Raw genomic sequence first — 13,122 nt, forward strand, 5'->3', positions numbered from 1 at the left:
AGTGGTTATAACCTGAAAACGATTTCAACAGCAGCTCTTTCTTTAGTGACTTAGTTAACAAGATATTATTAAATTTTATTGTCCAATGCAAAATCTAATTGTACTCTAAATTTATTTTTGGTAAAATGTAGTATTCTTTCAGCTCAGACGTCAATGGCTCTGGCTCATTGTTACAGGGTTCTTCTTAATATTATTGTACGCTTGTATTTAACAAGAATGGTTTTATATCTATTCATCAGTTGAAACCTATTTTGTGGTACATCAACACTGTTTTGCCGGCTTGTTTAAAAATAATGGTATATGTATGTTTTGGGTCAAAATATGCTGACACATCAGTATTCACAAACCAAACCACAGCTTTATTGCATTGATTACATAATAATGAAGCTGTTGCTTGAGGGTATATCCCTGTAATTAAGTTATTCCACTTCAAATTTCATATTATAAACTATGTAAAAATCCCAAGGACCCATTCATGTCAGTTTGTTCGTGGAGAAACATAAACCTCCATGAAAGATAATATGTATTTATTCTGAACATGTTTTCAATCTACAGCTGCATACTAAAATGTATGGGGATATAGGAAAGGGGTGATTTGATCATTATATATACATCATCAACAAACGGATAATCACATAACATGTGATGATACATTCTGAAACATTGTATTCTCCTCAAACCAGCTGCACGCAATCCTAAATGAATAATGTCTCCATTGCGTTTGAAATCTATACGTGTTTGTGCATTGAAGGACATTTGTGTATGGTCGAGCGATACATCCCCGCTTCACGCATGTAGGTTCTAAATACGTACAGCGTCCATTTCGTTATGGATTTCATAGACTTCAACTTTCTCTGATACAAAATGTCCTTCTTGTGTAAAGAACTATTCACGGATTTGTTTTATATTTGGACTAAAAATATTTTATGATATCTTTTTAAAAATCTTCTTGTACACTCTAAATCACTTTATGTAGAGACTGTAGGTGAAATCTGTCGATTTGCATGGGCTATTAGACATTTTCGTTTCAAGTTTAGGTCACTAAGCCATTTGCTCTCAGATACTGGAACCCTAACAACAGATCGTATTTCGTTTTTATTGCAATGCCTACTATATCCGACACCAGGTGTTCGAAAAATGGGGTATGCATGCCTCGTGACCTGTGGAAGGGATTATTCATGGAAATAAGTAATGCATTGATTGCGCCTGAATGAACGTGGGAGCCACAACATTGCGTAACCCAAATAAACATCGTGAGAAAATGTCCAGCGTGAAAGAGATATATATTAATGAGCGCCTCGTTCTTAACGTATCCTTGATGCCAGTCCTTAATTGCATATGTTACATGGGATAGGACTTCTCTTTCATTTCCGTGGCATAATTACCGGTAATTACCAGCTTATTATACCTGTAGTGGTATATAAACCCAGTCAAATAGACACCAGCATTAACTCAGGTTCTTCTCGAGTACAGTTCTACCATGGCTTTCCTCGCAGTAGCTCTTCTATCTGTCATATCTCACCTGGCTTTGGGTCAAGGTTTTGGACAGAGCAATACAGGTGTTGGTCAAGCTAATGCAGGATTTGGTTTGGGTCAGGCAGGAGGGTCTTGGGGTCAAGCTGGATTTGGAGTTGGTGGAATTGGCGCTGGTGGATTTGGTAACCATGGACGCGGGATTGGTGGAGCAGGTTGGGGTCAAGTAGGAGCAGGATTTGGCCAGAACATTGTCAACCCTTTCCTGAGTGAGTATTAATGCACAATATAATTTACAACCAGGTCAATTCGCTTTATGATCATCGAACGCCCGACAGTATTGTATATTGATACGGGAATACTTCAGGTGTCTTCCCGATACCCATGTTCACTTGACATGCGGGATGTATTGACAATATGTTATGTTTTACAAAACGATGTTTGTGTTTGAGGGTCCAGAATAGTAAACGGTTAGATCCTAAAACATAAGTGCACATTTACTAACCATTAAACGCCTATTTGTATTATATATGGGGTAACGTATTATTTTCTTTTTGCCCCAGATACAACCATCACATGCACTGGAACAGCTACAGGATTTGCCTTCTCTGCGACCCTAAGGAGGATGCAGCCATCTTGGGGAGGATGGGGTGTAAGTAGTCTCATTCACTGACTGAATTGGCCTGGGGTTTCGGGTGTTAGAAACTTCTTTAAAGTTAAACACTACATTTAATAGTACCTACGTCAGTTATGTACAAACAGATTGATTCATTTGTCAATACAGCTTGGTCGATCTAGAAGTGGACTGACTGGATCTGCCGTTCTAAGGACTACAACCGCATCAGGAACCTACAACCTCGTCATCACTGAGAGGTCTCGTGTTGAGGCTGGATGTACCGCTGATGGACTTGGACCTGTCATTGGAAGGTAGGGACGAGGTGTTCTTGATATGGGTCGTTTGGATGGGGTGGGATTAGTTAAAACAATATTGGGAAAGTATTATGTATTTTGGGGTTTGAACCACACACGTTTAACGAGTGTTTAAAGAATTTTCACATTTTTACGCTTGAATAAAACTTTTATCCCGACCGGTAAAGAGAAGTTCTCTAATGCATCTTGATATCACACAATGTCTCTTCAACAGCAACGTTTGGGGCCAACGTCAAGGTCTTGGTCAAGGCTGGGGTCATGGTCTTGGTCAACAGTGGGGTCAAGGTCTTGGTCAAGGATGGGGTCATGGTCTTGGTCAACAGTGGGGTCAAGGTCTTGGTCAACAGTGGGGTCAGCCATGGGGACAGCAATGGGGACAAGGTTCATTGGGCACCGGAACGACCACCACCCCCGGAGTTGTCAGCTCTGTCACCCTCACTACCAACCAGGAGACCATCGTTGACTTGGGTACTGCCAACCTACCATTCAGAGAGCTCGAGAGATACGGAGGACGTGGTCTGGCTGTAAGTATTTTTTAAAAACTTGTTTGAAGTCATTTTATAGTGTCCAGACAATTTAAAGGAAGTCCTATTGTCCGCTTATGTACGTTTTTAATCAAATCCACCATCGGCGTAACAGGGAAATTTGGATTCATCACACATAGTTAACAATGTGTGAATCACTCAAATTGAAAACAGAACAAAACAAATGTCTGGTTAGACCTGTAAGTATTAAGTGTTATAATAAACTCTGTAAGATAGATGTAGCTCTGTAACTAATGGCATTGTCTTACTGTTGTTTTCAGTTGTGCACATCCTTGACCACTGGCACTGATGGACGTCAAGTGTGTATGGAGCCTATTCTGGCCTGCTGCAAGTTGGGATTCGACAACATGGACGCTGTCACACCAACACCTCCATAAATGAGTGATGGGGAAGATGGAAGAAGTGTGTGAATGTTGAATGCAAAATGTGTGAAAACGTTTGTTATGTTACCAATAATCAATATATTTAGATAATTATACAATTTCTCATATTTTCATTTCATGTGACATTGCTACATTTGTTGTCTGCATGTCCCTGCATGTTTATCATCAGTCATTATCAAAAGTACAAAAGATATTTATTTCATAAATAAAAAAATACGAAAACAACACGTGTTTCATACTTCTTATGTCAAAACAGCATCAGTAATTATGTGCAAACACGTGTCATTAGACACGTGGATCACTTCTCTGAGAGACGAAAGGTGACTGCAGTGCCAAGGATTGTATGCCAGATCGTGGCTTTGAGTGAGTGAGTCAGTGAGTTTAATTTTACGCCGCACTCCTCATTATTCCATCTAAAATGACGGCGGTCTGTAAATAATCGAGTCTGGACCAGACAATCTAGTGATCAACACCATGAACATCGATCTGCGCTATTGGGATACGATGACATGTGTCAACCAAATCAGTGAGCCTGACCACCCGATCCCGTTAGTCGCCATTTACGACAAGCATGGGTTACTGAAGATCAATTCTAACCCGGATCTTCACGGGTCTCATGGCGTCCGCTTTGACAGACGAAAGGGTGACCCAAGTGCAAATGATTCATGTTGGATCACAGCTTGGATGGGAACATGTGGGACCCTGAGGTCGAAGACGCCAGAACTGATTGTGTACGCAGGTTTTCCATTTACACGGATTTGACAAACCTTGATGTAACTGAAATGTATTTTAAATAAGTGTAAAACGTTTCTCATTGAGTCACTGCTCTTACAGTATTATCATCGTAGAGGAATTCCTACCTTGAAGCGGATGCCTGCTTGATTGGTCAGAATAATATTAATATTAGAAAATGCACCAGCCTTTTCATACCTGGACTTCCGTATGATTAAACATATCCATCGATAGCCTATCAGTGTATACAACAATGGTTGTCTCTTTTACACTGCAGAAGCACCAGTCCAAACATTATGAAGTGAAGGTGAGGTGAAATGGGGTTTAACGTCGTATTTAAGAATATATCGCTCATATGACAACGTGCATGCGTGTGTATGTGTGGCTGCTTGTACTAGCCCAGACTTAAGCTGGTTTTATAGTGCTAGCTCACTGAGATACCATGCCGCAGTTAAGCATGGCTACCCTACTCAGACACATTATACCGACTCCGATCCGACCAGTCCCAGGCCGGGAACAACAAGTGCCATATTTTAACGTCTTTTGATATGACGCGGCCGAAGATCGAACCCGCGACATTTTGCTCTCCATATAAAGAAGTCTGTTTCAAAACATATTAAATATAGCTGCTAGTGACCCATCAAACAAAAGTCTATATCAGTGTTAGCACAAGATTAATTCCAGTGCGATTGCTCCGTCACGGAAAGAAAGAATACTTAATTCATAAGATCATATTTTCAACACCCGGGGATCATTCAACTCGCGTAGCCACTAGACGCACCAGGTTAGTGTGGCTTTCCCATCCTTACGAGGTACCCATTCACAGCTGGGTGGACAGGGACACATAGTCACAGTACTTTGTCCAAGTTTACTGCACGTTGCTGTACCCGCAACTAGATCTGTGCACGTATTCATGTGGTCACCATCTGGTCATTTACCAAAGGATTCGTGGGTTCTTTTAAGTGCACAGGGTTATGTACTGTACACTAGGGGTTGTGACAACACTGAAAGAGTCTGCACACAAACATGACTCCAAGGCTTTTTACACCCAGTGACAGATGGGCTCGATCCCGGCACCTCAAGCTCACTGGATCACGAGTCTGGCGCCTTAGACAGCTCGCTCACCACGCCCCCGAAAGAATGAAAAAGATGAAAAACATGAACGATACTCCTATTCAAGTACAATAGTCAACAGTACAGGCCTAGGGATATTACACTTCAAAGTGGTTGTCATGTATTAATCGTCAGAAAAAAAGTACAATGATCAACCACTTATGGAGTTTAAAATACAAGTTATCGGGAAAACAAACTATTGAGAGAATTACAGGGACAATTGCATTAATGAAAATTTTTTGTTATCAATTTATTAGCATTTTGAAGATCTAATAATATATAAGGTGCAGTTCGTGTCACTGGTCATGAGGCGCGGTGGGGAAACCTAATGGTTAAAGCGTTCGCTCGTCACGCCGAAGGCCAGGGTTAGATTCCCCACTTGAGTACAATGTGTGAAGCCCATTTCTGTTGTCCCCAGTCGTGATATTGCTGGAATATTGCTAAAAGCTGCGTAAAACTATACTCACTCACTCACTCACTAGTCATGATTAAATAGTCATAGTGAAACGCGTCTCAAATTGCAGGCCCTTCTTAAAAGAATACCAGTGACACACCTGGATACGCAGTGGACATATAACAGAACAGGGCCCATTCCTCAAAGCGATCGTAGAGCTAAGATACTTTAACATAGACTAACGACATACCATAACTCCCATACTTTAACATAGACTAACGACATGACATAACTCCCATACTTTAACACAGACTAACGACATAACATAACTCCCATACTTTAACATAGAATAAGGACATAACATAACTCCCATATTTTAACATGGAATAAGGACATAACATAACTCCCATACTTTAACATAGACTAACGACCATAACTCCAATACTTTAACATAGACTAACGACATCACATAACTCCCATACTTTAGCATAGAATAAGGACAGTCGTAGCGCTACGATAGCTTGGAGGAACGGGGGCCCAGATCTCAGAGGATAACAACCATAATCTTAGGGATGGATCTAATTTACAGTCAACAGAAGGGCCTAAGGGTATGCTAACATGTTTCTCACTTGTACGATTCCATTGTGGAACGCTTACCCCCAGGGTTTATTAACGCTTTCTCATTATGAGAACTAAAGACTTTAATCAATGCTTCTGTCACTACAAATACAAATATATAGTTACATGTCGGTTCTAGATACCGTCATTTAATTCATTGTCGCCTCGGGCCCAGCTGAAGCATTGAATCTATATGCCTCGCTCTGGTCAAACTGCTTATGTGTCTTTTGTAAAATGTTTTGCGTTTTTAAGTATATGCATAAATCATGCAAATATGATATGCATTATTCTTTCATTGATATAACCTGATAAGTTATAAACGACAGCTCTTCATTTAGAGACTCAGTTAACTGGAAACTGCTTAATCCGTCCACGAATTTATTGTCAATAGCAAAAGATTTGAATAATTGTGTAAAATTGTACACGCATATAACACATGGATATGTTGATATCAATTCACCATTTGATTTCCGTGCAAAGGATTTATAAAGGATTATTTTGCATGTTTACCAGGTTGAATTTAACGCGCACATAGTGTCACATAGGCCACAATCCATCTCTATTTTCTAATTAGGAACTTGTCAAAGGTACTGCTTTAAAATAGTCATTTTTTGATGTTCAAAACATATGTGATTAAATGTTGAGAAAGGTTGTTTTGCCGGATTTCACAACAAAAAAGTATAAATAAATGCTCCTCTCTTTCTATCACAGAATATTCTTGAATCAGTGACCGACAAAATATTTTGTCTCCTAAAAATACGCGACTCACTCCTGAAAAGAAAATTGTTAAAAAATATCAAGATTCCGTTCAAAAGAAAACGTAGACCCCATGTTTGATGGTCAAACTAATAGAAAATGGGTAATCAATGGTGATGTATTTGTATCTTGGACCTAAAGTTAGTATCGTTATAATAAGGTTGCAAATTGTTTGGACAAAGCCAATTTTAGTGTTCTTTCTTCTGGTCGGCAGTTTGTTTGGACCAATATCTGGGTAACATTTGCGCATGAAATTTAAATGTTAGGATGTTTAATGTTAGGATGTGTATCCATACATTTTGTAAACCTCCTTAATAATAATGAATGAAAACAATAATATTGCGGGAAGGATGAACACAGACATGTATGTAGTTTTATATATATTTTTGTCAGACAAGGAACCAATGTACACTCGATATAGTAACCTCAGATGTTTCATTAAAGGACTGAATAAATGTTAAAGACAGATAACACATCAATTACTGTATAAATCACAACATTGCATAACTTAAATAGTCGCTGTCAGGGACATATCTGGATTACAAGAACAGATGACCTCGAAAAGCCAATCCTCCATTACACAATGAACACGGGGTAGGACTTCCAGTTAGCGTCTTCCTTTATTTCTGTGGTACAATTAATCACCAGCTTTTTATTTAAAATCATTCAGTGAGTGAGTGAGTGAGTTAACGTTTATAATCACAGCGGCAGTATTTCAGCCATATCGTGACTTAAGACAGTTATAAATTCATGACAAATGCGCAAATTTAAAAACCTGTCGACGAAGGACAGTAAAATCAACTAGTATATCACAGTAATAGGAAATAAAACTAGCGTATATCTCTAAGATAGGATTTCAAATTAGGAAAATACAGTATAAAATAAGGCTGAGGATCGCCAATAACTAAAGGTAGATCACCAGTCTAGGGACCATGGGGACTTACAGTACAGTACCTAGCTGGATTCATACCATCCCTTCAGCCACTGGCGATTGTACTGATAATTAGCTATAATAAAACAACAAATATTCTACGATTAAAAAGGTGTGTAGAACTAAATTGACTTGGGAAGTTTTGGGACTTACGTACCCTCTCAGGAGGACAATAAGTTTACAGTACTTTAACCCCCCTCGAGGATACAGCCACTAAATATCTTAGTTGCTAGTTTATTGTACCGATTATAAAATATCATTTATCTATTCACAACACATATAAATCAAATAAAATCATTCAGATAGATACCAACATTATCTCAAATTCACATTGATAGGCCTCTAACACGTTGAAATAATGGAACACTGGGCATGCTTACACTTATGCTTAGAATATAGAAAGCTTCTTTAATGACCTAAACATGTTTTAAGGTGAAACAAGTTTTCAATCGAAAATATGTATATCAGTGTAAATGGGACAGGGGGGTGATATTTAATCAACATATCGATCTTGTTTGTTTGTTTGTTGTTTGACCCCGCACTCAGCAATGTTCAAGCTATATGGCTGAGTTTAAATAATCGAGTCTTGACTAGACAATCCAGTGATCAACAGCAAGCGTATCTACGCAATTTGGATACGATGACATGTGTCAACCAGGTCAGCGAGCCTGACCACCCGATCCCTTTAGTCGCCTCTTACGACAAGCATGGGTTACTGAAGATCAATTCTAACCTGGGCCTTCACGGGTTATATATATAACACAAAACATTTTCATAAGGTTTCAAAATAGTTGTTCAAAAACATTTTCGTCAAAATATTTTCTGAACGTTATAAACATGTTTCACAACAATTCATAATGTTATTGAAATGTTTTCAAAATGTTATTCAAAAACATGAGACTACAACATGTTTGAAACTATTTCATAACATATCATTTAAACGTTTTTAAGACGTTGAAGAAATGTTGTGCAAGAACATGTTTAATTAAATATACTCATAACGTTTTTAAAAACATTGCCCACACAGTTATGCCAAATCATACAAATAATGTGTAAATCTCTAAAAAAAACCTAAAAACTGGAAATGATTTTGAAATGTTTTCAAAATGTTATTCAACATTGCCCACACAGTTATGCCAAATCATACAAATAATGTGTAAATCTCTAAAAAAAACCAAAAAACTGGAAATGATTTTGAAATGTTTTCAAAATGTTATTCAAAAACGTCATGCTATAACATGTGTGATACTATTTCATAACATATCATTGAAATGTTTTTAAAACGTCGCAGAAATGTTGTGCAAGAACATGTTTAATTAAATATACTCATAACGTTTTTAAAAACATTGCCCACACAGTTATGCCAAATCATACAAATAATGTGTAAATCTCTAAAAAAAACAAAAAAACTGGAAATGATTTTGAAATGTTTTCAAAATGTTATTCAAAAACGTCATGCTATAACATGTGTGATACTATTTCATAACATATCATTGAAATGTTTTTAAAACGTCGCAGAAATGTTGTGCAAGAACATGTTTAATTAAATATACTCATAACGTTTTAAAAAACATTGCCCACACAGTTATGCCAAATCATACAAATAATGTGTAAATCTCTGTTATTCAAAACGTCATGCTATAACATGTGTGATACTATTTCATAACATATCATTGAAATGTTTTTAAAACGTCGCAGAAATGTTGTGCAAGAACATTTTTAATGAAAAATACTCATTGTTTGAAAACATTTGCTAACCATTTCGAAAACATTTTGAAAACATTATAGCCAAATGTTTCTGAAAATGTTTCTAAAACATTTCTGGAACCATACAAAATCACGTGAATTAAACATTTTTTTAAACATTTCGAAAACATCTCGAAAACACATTTCAGGAAAACATTTTAAAAACCTTATAGTTAAACGTTTTTGAAAATGTTTCGAAAACATTTTTGGAACCATACAAAATCACGTGAATAAAACATTTACAAAAATGTTTCTGGAACATTTCACGAAATGTGTTTGGGATGTTTTTAAAAGATTTTTGTGTTAGCAGGAATCCCTATCAGTACTACAGCTGCTCCTATAATGATATGTTTAAAGGTCACTGTATTGTGACACAACAGCACACAGAGACAAAACCTCACCTTAATTGCACAGTAATTATCTTGCCGCTGGAGGGTATTATTAATTCCCGTAGTGTTGTAAACAGGGTTTGTACCGAATTAGCTTTTACCTAATTGTCCCTAGGGATCCAAATAGAATTATTTAAAAAGAAAATGATGAATTGAATTTTTTAAAAACGCAAAATATTGAGAAAAAGTGTTTTGCATGGTGGTCATGCCATGGACTTGGAGTCAAGACATTGTTCTGTTCTCCTTTCAGAAAAATAACAGAATTTGGCTGTGACAGAAAAGGTCTCTCACTACAATCTTAGGCACTCACTCATATAAAAGATATTTCGTTCAGGCATAAAAAATGTAAAATCTTTAACTTTCTAGAATAGTTTCGCAATGCATATGAACGCTGAGATCGCATAATTGTGTACAATGTCGACATATATCTTATAAACTTAATGAATAATAATCGATGGAAACCATTACATAAAGGGAAGAATATAGAACTCTCAAAGAAGAATTCTAACAACATTTTTGTTAAAATAGCAATATACGCTTGGTATAGTTAAAACAAAAGTCTGATTAAACAGTGTTTGAGTAAAACATTTTTAAACAAGCAATGCTCATGAATGAATGTGGGAACCACAACACTACATAACCCAAATAAAAGAGGTGAAAAAAATATCCAGGGTGAAAGAGATAGATGTTGATGAATACTTCGCTCTTAATGTATCCGTGAAAGCTGTAAATGTCTTAATGCCAGTCCTTTATTACATAAGCTGTTCGGGATAGGACTTCCGATTGTCACCCTCCTTAATTTCTGTGACGTAATTAATTACTGGCTTATCATACCTGTAGTGGTATATAAACCCAGTCAGATAGATACCAACATTAACTCAGGTTCTTCTCGAGTACAGTTCTACCATGGCTTTCCTCGCAGTAGCTCTCCTATCTGTCATAGCTCACCTGGCTTTGGGTCAAGGTTTTGGACAGAGCAATACAGGTGTTGGTCAAGCTAATGCAGGATTTGGTTTGGGTCAGGCAGGGGGGTCTTGGGGTCAAGCTGGATTTGGAGTTGGTGGAATTGGACTTGGTGGACGTGGGCTTGGTACCCATGGACAGGGAATTGGTGGAGCAGGATGGGGTCAAGTAGGAGCAGGATTTGGCCAGAATATTGTCAATCCGATCCTGAGTAAGTATTTATGACTTATATAATTTTCGTTTCAAACTGAAAATGTTCTTTCTAAATTTTAGGCAACAGCTCAAAATAGTTAACGCTAGACGCTAGACCTTTAAGAAGCTATGTTGATCGCTGGACTGTCTGGTCCTGACTCGATTATGTACCGCCATATAAATTGAAAATTGCTGAGTGCGGCTTGTAAGAAAAAACAAACAAACCAACCAATCCTTTAGAAGCTTGGACATTGCCTAACGAAATTATTCCTTGTATGTTTATATTGTACGACTTAAAGAGTTTAACTCGAGGAACTCCCCGATACACATTGCAACTGGACATTCCCTGAACATTTGCTTACTTAACTACCATTTGTAAGTTCAGTGTTTAACTGTAACTGTTTTCCCCCAGATACGACCATTACATGCACTGGAACAGCTACAGGTTTTGCTTTCTCTGCGACCCTAAGGAGGATGCAGCCGTCTTGGGGAGGATGGGGTGTAAGTACATGTAGTCTTATCTATTGACTGAACTGGTCTGGGGTTCTGAGGGTCAGATACTTCATGAAGTGTTTCTTCACTGACGGACAAAAGAAAGTATAAAATCGTGTTTGATGTGGGTCTCATGGTTGTTGAACCTGAAGTGTGTAATTGGCATAAGCCTGGTAACTTTAGATGAGGAATATTATATGTATTTTAGCAAATCCACATTCGTTTTTGACAGTCACTACATACTCCTCCCCTGACTTGAGTGTTTTGAAACGAACTGAGATTGTTTTTATTACAGTTTGGTCGATCACGTAGTGGACTGACTGGATCTGCCGTTCTTAGAACTACAACAGCGTCAGGAACCTACAACCTCGTCATTACTGAGAGATCACGTGTGGAGGCTGGATGTACCGCTGATGGACTTGGACCTGTCATTGGAAGGTAGGGACGGGTCATTTGTCATTTAGATTCCTCTGAAGGGATGAGGGAAGTGTAAACCATTCTGGGAAAGAAGTATGTGTCTCCCCAAGCAAATGTTTAATATATCTTTGTATCAGTAAAGCATTTTCTCATTAGCAATTGTAAAAGGAAACGATTATAAAACATCACCTAGTCTCCTCCACACCAGCATGTAATGGTCTCACCATTAACACTTAGCATTTAAAAAAGTATCACATTTTAAAAATGAATAAAATGTTTGCCGGAAAATTGTTGTCAAATGCATCTTGATATCACACAATGTCTCTTCAACAGCAACGTTTGGGGCCAACGTCAAGGTCTTGGTCAAGGCTGGGGTCATGGTCTTGGTCAACAGTGGGGTCAAGGTCTTGGTCAACAGTGGGGTCAAGGTCTTGGTCAACAGTGGGGCCAGCCATGGGGACAGCAGTGGGGACAAGGTTCATGGGGCACCGGAACGACCACCACCCCCGGAGTTGTCACCTCTGTCACCCTCACGACCAACCAGGAAACCATTGTTGATTTGGGTACTGCCAACCTGCCATTCAGAGAGCTTGAGAGATACGGAGGACGTGGGCTGGCTGTACGTATTTTGTTTAAATCACATGTAAAGTTACTTCATAGTCCCCAGAGACTTAAATAATGTGTCTATTATGTACAATTTTAACCAAACCCACCGACGGGGAAATTGAAAGCTGTGAGTTGTTTCAATAATATTTTATGTCATTTCATAGTCCTCACAAAATTGGAATTACACCCGCCGGGGACGTGTCGGGGAAATAAAAATGATTACGAAATACAATTTGTTGAGTGCTTCACAGATTTATCAGTGCAGGAAGGTAAGAGTTAAACTATCCACCCCAAACAAATAACACTACCTTACTATTGTTTTCAGTTGTGCACATCCTTGACCACTGGTACAGATGGACGTCAAGTGTGTATGGAGCCTATCCTGGCCTGCTGCAAGTTGGGATTCGACAACATGGACGCTGTCACACCAACACCTCCATAA

The 13,122-nt window shown here is 38.2% G+C and overlaps 2 protein-coding genes across 2 annotated transcripts; both read left to right on the top strand.

Annotated features, from left to right (window-relative positions):
- The first annotated feature begins 1,480 nt into the window (after nucleotides 1-1,480).
- On the top strand, nucleotides 1,481-3,325 carry LOC124285813 (glycine-rich cell wall structural protein-like). The gene is made up of 5 exons (XM_046722080.1): nucleotides 1,481-1,742; nucleotides 2,037-2,125; nucleotides 2,258-2,400; nucleotides 2,618-2,927; nucleotides 3,209-3,325. Exons 1-5 carry the CDS (start codon nucleotides 1,481-1,483, stop codon nucleotides 3,323-3,325), a joined length of 921 nt encoding a protein of 306 aa, XP_046578036.1.
- Nucleotides 3,326-10,916: 7,591 nt separating this feature from the next.
- Nucleotides 10,917-13,122, top strand: LOC124285814 (ATP-dependent RNA helicase glh-2-like). Its single transcript, XM_046722081.1, has 5 exons — nucleotides 10,917-11,184; nucleotides 11,578-11,666; nucleotides 11,953-12,095; nucleotides 12,408-12,693; nucleotides 13,006-13,122. The coding sequence occupies exons 1-5, from the start codon at nucleotides 10,917-10,919 to the stop codon at nucleotides 13,120-13,122; spliced, it is 903 nt and encodes a 300-aa protein (XP_046578037.1).

This window comes from Haliotis rubra, unplaced genomic scaffold, assembly GCF_003918875.1.
Source record: "Haliotis rubra isolate DU_JTF1 unplaced genomic scaffold, ASM391887v1 Scf37, whole genome shotgun sequence".
Taxonomy (NCBI): Eukaryota; Metazoa; Mollusca; class Gastropoda; order Lepetellida; family Haliotidae; genus Haliotis; species Haliotis rubra.